Source organism: Oncorhynchus keta, chromosome 35 (genome assembly GCF_023373465.1).
Source record: "Oncorhynchus keta strain PuntledgeMale-10-30-2019 chromosome 35, Oket_V2, whole genome shotgun sequence".
Classification (NCBI taxonomy): Eukaryota; Metazoa; Chordata; class Actinopteri; order Salmoniformes; family Salmonidae; genus Oncorhynchus; species Oncorhynchus keta.
Genome location: NC_068455.1, coordinates 38,573,667 through 38,582,203, shown reverse-complemented (window position 1 = coordinate 38,582,203; position 8,537 = coordinate 38,573,667). Strand labels below are relative to the sequence as shown.

The 8,537-nt window shown below is 47.1% G+C and overlaps 1 protein-coding gene across 4 annotated transcripts in view; it reads left to right on the top strand.

The window, feature by feature from the left end:
* The first annotated feature begins 437 nt into the window (after positions 1-437).
* Positions 438-8,537, top strand: part of esrrga (estrogen-related receptor gamma a) — a 116,940-nt gene continuing 108,840 nt past the window's right edge. For 2 of the 4 annotated variants that reach the window (XM_052496969.1, XM_052496968.1), the window contains exon 1: positions 438-745. In XM_052496969.1, the coding sequence (XP_052352929.1) occupies positions 690-745 (56 nt within the window). In that variant the 5' untranslated portion in view covers positions 438-689. Of the gene's footprint in view, positions 750-8,537 lie in introns of all 4 variants that reach the window. The other 2 variants (XM_052496971.1, XM_052496970.1) reach the window with 1 other exon arrangement.

Here is an 8,537-nt window from a genome sequence, read left to right as displayed (position 1 = left end):
GACAGACAGACAGACAGACAGACAGACAGACAGACAGACAGACACAGACAGACAGACAGACAGACACAGACAGACAGACAGACAGACAGACAGACAGACAGACAGAATGCACTGGTTCTTTAAATCCCACTCTCCTCACCTCTCTCTCGCTCTTCACCGCTCACTCTCGTTATTCCTCTGCCCCCTCCCTCCCTCCGTCCCTCTCTCTCTCTCTCTTTCTCTCTCTCTCTCTCTCTTTGTCTCTGCCCTCCACTCTCCACCTGCTCGGCTGCTCTCTCTCTCTCCGTGCGTGCAGACCGAGCCCTGCCTCTCTGCCATTGGCCGCCCGTCCACCAATGAGCAGCCCGGATGGGCCAGAGGGACTACATATGCAAAGCCTTGCTACATATTAATGAGCTCCAATCGTGGCTTTAAGTCCTTGATTAGAAGAGTGCTGGAGCTTTTGGTCCCAACTAGCTGGCTGCTGTGCCTATAGGCTTGTCACACGGAGGACCACTGTGCCTGATTGCAGTGCTCTGACAGGAACAGAGAGAGAGAGAGAGAGAGAGAGAGAGAGAGAGAGAGGAGAGAAAGAGAGAGATCGGAGCGAGAGAGAAGAGAGAGAGAGGAGGACAGGAGAGGAGGAGGAGAGCAGAAAAAAACTTTGATTTATAGAGGAGGCTTTTTCACATTATGGTGGCAGTGTGCAGATGGATTCCATAGAGCTTTCCCTTCCTGAGTATTTCTCCCTACACTCAGAACAAGAGTAGGTAAATTTGACCTTTTTACTACTTCTTTCCTTACCTCTTGTCATTGTGAATGCCTTTGACTGTGTGTGTGCCTGTGTGTGTCTGTGTGTGCCGTGCCCGCGTTTATCAGAGTAGGAGTGTGTGTGTGTGTGTTATTTCGTGTGATACTGCGGAGGTGGCCGGGTAGAATGTCAAGGTTGCTTTCCACTGTCAGGTAGTGTGTGAAAATGTGTCTGTTTGACTGTGTGTAACAGTGTAACAGTATGCGTCTGTCTACTGGTGCTGGGCTGCGGTACAGACAGGAGCTCTCACTCAGCGTGAGGAATTGAATTTCTGCCGCTCCACCTGAGTAGGACACACACACTCTCTCGCTCTCACACACACACACACACACACACACTCTGGCATGTCTATCCCAGCACAGAGAGCCGTACTACTTGATGAGCCACTGTATAATAGAGCGTGTGTGCGTGGTATGGGATGTTTAAGTCTTAGGTTATTAGGTGGGGTCAGTGTGTTCAGCGTGTGTGAGGGCTGTCCGTCAGCCAGCCCGGGGGGGCGGCCAGGACGGAGAGGGAACGGACAGAAGCGGCAGGGGGAGGAGGAGGAGGAGAAAGCGCTCTTAAATGCCAGGAGAGCTTGAATTTCAGACGGCCAGCACAGCATGTGGCCCTGCCGTGGCATCGGAGACAACAGTGCGCTGCGTCGCTCCGCACGGACACACCATGCACACACACACACACACACACACGCTGCTCCTTTAGCTAGCGCTTTGCTCTTTTTGGCTTGTGTTAAGGACAGTGTTAAAAATGCAGATTAACTGGCTGGTGGAGCAGCCAGGCGGAGGATCGTGTGTGTGTCGAGTGTTTTATGTAAATACAGAATCAGGGATCGGGAGCATCACTCCCATACCTCTCTGTCTACAGACACACAACCCAGAGAACAGTGACGATCGCCAGAAGACTATAAAACAAGTGTTTTAGTTAAGCTGTCTACTCAATTACATTTCACAAATACATTTGAGGAGAGTTCCAGGTGACAGAATTACCTAAAGTGTGGCGTGTAAATTAAAGGGGAGTCCTAGTTTTGGAGAGAGAAAAAAATATTCCCTAAATCGCACGCTCCTCCCTCTGTTTGTTAATACTTGGCCTTAAGCAAAGTGAGTAGAATGAAGAGAGAACAATGGAGCGATAGATAGGGTGAAGAGAAGAGAGGAGAGCTGGACAAGTTGACTTTGTTTGAGTGTTTCTAAAGGAAACCATGGCACTCTTGACCCCTGCCCTGGACTGTGTCTGAACGCTGATAACGCTTCTAAAGTGGAGCCTCGCTTTCCAGCCTTCTTACAGACTATATACATACACACACACACACACACACACACACACACACACACACACACACACACACACACACACACACACACACACACACACACACACACACACACACACACACACACACACACACACACACACACAGACCGGAGGTTAATATAGAGAGAAAGAACGGCTAGATTGGTAATCTACATAGAGAGAAATGAAAGGTCATGTTAATGCGAAGGTACACAACCCAGTCACTCTACCTGCATGCCTACCGACTTTCTGTACGTGTGTGTTTGTGGGGTCGTGTTTGAACAGTGTGTGTGTTTGTGTTATAATGTGGATACGGGTGGGTGTAAAACCCTAGCTTTGGAATATACTTCTCGTCTTCGGAAACCTTGTGTAAAATGACCCAATTATTTATTTCAAATTTACGTATTTATGGATTTATTATATTTGAGAATTGTATTTGAGAGTATAGTGTATTTGAGCATTTTTGCAAGGAGTGTGTGAATTGCAGTGGTGTGACTGAGATATAGCTAGAGGAGCTTCGAAAGGGGCGAAGGACGTGTTGTATGAAGGAGACCAGACGATTCAGGAGACATTCTTTTCTCCTGTCTACAGCGATGGGCTTTAGCCTGGGTTTTCGCCCCTGTCTCAGTGTCATTAGTGATCCGGGGTGAGAGTCGCTTCACATAGAGAAACACACCGTCCGAATCCCTCTCTCTTGGTCCCAGCTGTACCCAGGCTTTACTCATAGTCATTACTCACCTCTCTCACCGCTCGCTCCCCGCTCACCTCCTACGTCGAAATTGACGAGTGGGATACTAATTGATATATTATGGATAATGATAATAATAATAATAATAATAATAACAACAAGTGCCATTTTGACGATTATCATAATTATATTCGCTTCATGCCTGAACATACAATTCATTTGCATGTCATTAAGGGTTTTCCCCTCTTAGTTAGTTGAATTGATTTAATGTGTATGCTGTCGTTGTTTATTCCTAGAGGTCACGGGGATGTTGAAGGTAGATTGTCATGCCGGGTTTTCTTGATTGAAAAGAATAGGGGAATGATTTAATAAAAGACTTGGGCCGATTCCTGAACCTGCGAAAGGTGTATTTTCATGGCTTGTTGTGTCTTGCAGAACACTTGGGACATATCGTTAGATATCGCTGTGCATCTATTTCCCAGATAAATGGTGGGAGCGTGTGATTTTTTAATTTATTTTTTAAATTGCACATTGAAATGTTATGCATTTGTTTTTCATTGGATGTCTGCGGTATCTTATGCATGTACTCGGTGCGCTATATAAAGGATATGATTTTCAATGTTTGGAATGTGACTCGTTTTAAAAAAACGTGGTGTTATTTTAAGTATGTATTTTCAATGTTTGTAATGTGACTGATATGTGAAGCACACCACATTCCGTGCTAGAGAAATGCAACATTTCCAAAAACACACAGAACCGACAATGCGCCCGTGTGCGTGCAACATTGCTTCGCTGTTCTGCCGATAGGACAGTCATATCAGATGTGATGATTATTTTCCGATTTTATATTTAGGACATTTGAAATAATATACATTCTAAGCACTTGCAAAATTGTATATTGTCGGAGCTCCTTTCCTGATTTTGCGTTCTCCAGCACGAATGTGGTGCATTTAACATATGTGTAACCAAACGGAATATGCCTGTTTAGATTTTAGGGGGATTGGACTGGATTATACCGCCTATGCCCGTAATTAAATTGAAAACACAAGATTAATATTTGCATTTACAGCGTAAAATAAATTCTCACTTTAGCTTTACAATTATAATAAAATCTCCCACTAGAACACTAGAGTCCCTCCACTATAATAATAGGTCTATCATTTTTGAATGAGCGGTTTCTAATGGAGAACTCTGTCCGTGCCTCGGAGACAGCCTCCTCCTTCTATAGATCCCACCACATTCTGATATAACCAGCCAGCCTGAATAAAAGTTTAGGATTTGATTTTTTTCTTCTTCTCCTGTCCGTCTCTCGTTCGGTTGTTCTCTGTGTAGAGGAGATGAAAGCACTGGAGGAAGGGATCAGGGGAATCGAAGGGAGATTGCGTAAATTAAATTCCTTTTAATCTCCTTATAAAATCATTTACTTAAATCATCTGTCAAATCATGTCAATATGTCCCCTACTGAGAGTGTGTGTGTGTGTGTGTGTGTGTGTGTGTGTGTGTGTGTGTGTGTGTGTGTGTGTGTGTGCGTGCGTGCGTGCGTGCGCGTGCGTGCGTGCGTGTGTGTGTGCGTGTGCGTGTGCGTGCGCGTGTGTGTGCATCTATTTGTGAATTTGTGCTGTGGTGATTGTGTATATATTTGTGTGTGTGTGCTCATATAATTCTGTGTGTCTGTGGCTTATCCCCCTGTCCGATCAGGATGGTGTGTAAAGGTGTCATAGGGTGTGTTTTTTACGCATATGTGTTACCCCGTGGCCCCTGTCCCATTGTCTCCACAAACACACACACACGCGGTGGCGGCCCCTGTTGTGCAGGGTGTGAGACATTCCGAGGGTAATTAACTGTGGTTTAAAGAGAGAGCCTCCTGAGCAGACCCGTTCACCCCTCAGAGACGGAGAGCAATATGTGTGTCTGTGGATGTGCACACACACACACACACACACACACACACACACACACACACACACAATTTAAAATGACATTTCACACACGTTGACTCACACACACACACACTCAGATACTAATGTGAGCAGAAAGCCAAGGATAAAAGAGGAGGCCTTGATGATGTGATTGTAAATTTATCGGATTTTAGTTCAATCCATCAGGGTGTGTGACTGGGGGGGGGTGTGTGTGCGTGTCAACAAGATCTCACGGTTTGACCAATTTGACTTCCGATGCTGATGTCTGTCCACCTTTCTCCGAACGTCAAATTTCAAAGTCGCTCCAAACGTCAAATTTGGAGGTGTTTTGGACACCCTGGGTTGCTCTGCTGCTGTCTCCGAATTCTGTGCCAGAGTTCACGCCCCACCGCCACCCCCGTCCACAACACCCTAGCAATACCCAAGCATACTCGGTGGTAATATTGCTCACCGTTGCCCCTAGTGGCTGGTTTCGAAGGCATCTCCCGACGTCATGGATGGACGTCGGATTTCGAAGGTGGATCTTGAGCGACCTGGCTGGTTTCCTCATAAAAGCACTGGCTGAAATAGCATTCTGACGTACAACGCCAGCTGAGACACAAACGGCCGCGCCATTCCAGAGGTACGCGTCGCAATTAGCAATTACACCCCATGTCACTGTCGCTACGGAGGCTGAACCCTTCCCACCTTTCAATTCAATTCCCCTCCACTACACTCACCCCCGCCCCCCTCTCCCTCTCTCTCTCTCTCTCTCTCTTTCTCTCTCTCCGTCCCTCCGTCCCTCCGCTCCTACTCGCCCCCCCACCCTCTCCCTCTCTCTCTGTCTTTCTCTCTCTCTCTGTCTTTCTCTCTCTCTCCGTCCCTCCGTCCCTCCGCTCCTACTCGCCCCCCCACCCTCTCCCTCTCTCTCTGTCTTTCTCTCTCTCTCTGTCTTTCTCTCTCTCTCCGTCCCTCCGCTCCTACTCGCCCCCCCCCACCCTCTCCCTCTCTCTCTCTCTCTCTCTTTCTTTCTCTCTCCATCCCTCCGCTTTCCCTCTTTCTCGCCCCCATCCCTCCCTCTCCCTCTCTCTCTCTCTGTCTTTCTCTCTCTCTCCATCCCTCCGCTCCTCTCGCCCCCCTTGCGGATTCCCCTCCTCCGTCATTCAAGTATCCCGTTGCTCCCTCTCTGTTTTTTATACATCTTTGTCTAGAAAAAGAGAGAGTGTGTGAATTGACAGGGGATCGTTTATCATGTCATCTCCGTGATGCGTGTTTTTTTTTTCAGCACTAGGGAAAGTGGTCTTTCACCATATCATACCTCTATGGCCAAAGTAATGCTGCCATAATAACACAGATTGCAGAAGCCAAATACATTGTTATTCGTGTTTTGTCCTTCCTGTGTGGTTGGAGTAGAGGTAGTGGTTTGATGCAAATTCAGGCCACTGTAAACTATTTAGCAGGTCTGTCTAAGCGCAGGCCTGTGTGGGTGTGTGTGTGTGTGTGTGTGTGTGTGTGTGTGTGTGTGTGTGTGTGTGTGTGTGTGTGTGTGTGTGTGTGTGTGTGTGTGTGTGTGTGTGTGTGTGTGTGTGTGTGTGTGTGTGTGTGTGTGTGTGAGAGAGAGAGAGAGAGAGAAACAAGAGGGAGAGAGTTAAGTGCTAGGTCTGTTTTGCTTCTCAAATAGGGCGGCCTGCTGCTGGTTTGCACTGCCAGGTCACCCGTATTCAACGTCCGTTTTTGTCTCAGGAAACTGACCACTAGGGGCAACCGTGAGCGCTGTTACCTGCCTCTGATTCGAAAGCGATGCATGTTCGAATCCAGCGATAGAAAGCAGTTTTTGATATTTTGGTTCACAAACGTTAACTTATCTATTTGGAGTTCATGCCTAACCTTAAGAATTCGAAGTTAAATCATAATTAATGCCTCAAATCAAACTTAACACTTCGAAATTTGACGTTTGGAACAACTTCAAAATGTGACATTTGAGAAACATGGAGGAACGTTTGTGAGAGCTTTTTAGGTTTGCATGTGGCTGAGAGACAGAGACTCTTTGGTCAGTGAGAAGCAGTGTGTGTGAAGCAGTGTGTGTGGGAAGCAGGGTGTGTGGGAAGCAGGGTGTGTGGGAAGCAGGGTGTGTGGGAAGCAGGGTGTGGGAAGCAGGGTGTGGGAAGCAGGGTGTGTGGGAAGCAGGGTGTGGGAAGCAGGGTGTGGGAAGCAGGGTGTGTGGGAAGCAGTGTGTGTGGGAAGCAGGGTGTGTGGGAAGCAGGGTGTGGGAAGCAGGGTGTGGGAAGCAGGGTGTGTGGGAAGCAGGGTGTGTGGGAAGCAGGGTGTGGGAAGCAGGGTGTGTGGGAAGCAGTGTGTGTGGGAAGCAGGGTGTGTGGGAAGCAGGGTGTGTGGGAAGCAGGGTGTGTGGGAAGCAGTGTGTGTGGGAAGCAGTGTGTGTGGGAAGCAGGGTGTGTGGGAAGCAGGGTGTGTGGGAAGCAGGGTGTGTGAGAAGCAGGGTGTGTGGGGTGATCATGGTTTCCAGTGCTCTCACTTCTAATGGGAGGAGACACAGGTGACCGGGACACAATAAAATGCAGATTTAAACTGAAGAGAACCTGCGTGTCTGAGTTCACAAGGTCTCTCTCTCCCTTTCTCTCTTTTCCACCTAATTTCCCTCTCTCTCTCTCACACGCTCCATAGGGACCGTGTTTGAATGCATGTTTGAGTGTGTTCTACTCTCCTCTACATGCCGTGGAATGACTCAATTGTCATTATCCTGCAGCAGGGGGAGAGAGAGAGGGAGAGATGGAGAAAGAGAGAGAGAAATGGAGAGAGAGCGGGAGAGTACGGAGGAGAAATGAATAGCCACGCAGAATCCTGTCTGACAGTGAAATATTCCTCCCCTCATCCTCCCATCATGCTTCATATGTATCTGATGGGGAGAGAATGACACCACCCCATCTCTCTCTCTCTCTTTCTCTCTTTCTTTCTTTCTTTCTTTCTTTCTTTCTTTCTTTCTTTCTTTCTTTCTTTCTTTCTCTCTCTCTCTCTATCTCTCTCTCTCTCTCTCTCTCTTTCTTTCTCTCTTTCTCTCTCTCTCTCTGTCTCTCTTTCTCTCTCTCTCTCTGTCTCTCGTGCTCTCACTCTCTCCCGTGCTCACGCCCTCTCTCGTGCTCTCTCTCTCTCTACCTCCATCTCTCTCTCTCCCCCTCCATCTCTCTCTCACTCTCTCCACCTGGCATCGTCCCCTATCCCCTGTCCTTCAGCCTCCCTCTTTCTCTTTCTCCATCTCACTCTACTTTAGTGTTGCGTTCAGTTGAAACTATAGGACCCTGTTTGAAGAAATTATTTTGAACGAGAATATTGTAGTGAGCAAAAGATGTAGGAAAAGGGTTTTCATTTTTTTTTTTTTTTTAAGTCAATATTTTTCTATTGAGTCCGTACATTTTCATTTCCGATCAATTATATAGTTAATTTAATGTAAATGAAATATATATTAAAATGTATTCAATTTTTTCCCTGGTGGGTCATACACAGGATTTAAATGCTGTTGTTTTATTGAGCTTAATTTGGAAGGAGATTATTGTTTTTCATTTCTCATTTTAAAGGAGCAATCTGTATGAACAGACAGACAGACTGACTAACCAAAACACAGCCGTAAAACAAACAAACAGACGTGTGTTTCTTGTATGGGTGTGTCTGTATGTCTGTGTGTTGTGGTCGGTGATAAAGAGCAGTGCTGGCCAGGTTTCGGTTGTGTTGTCACTTAGCCGTGCTTGACCACCCCGGCTGCTCTACGGAGCGGCGAGTGTCCGTGTGTGTGCGTGAGTGCGTGCATGGTACGTGCGTGTGTGTGAACTGCTGTAAGGTCATGAACCCCGTCCCTCCT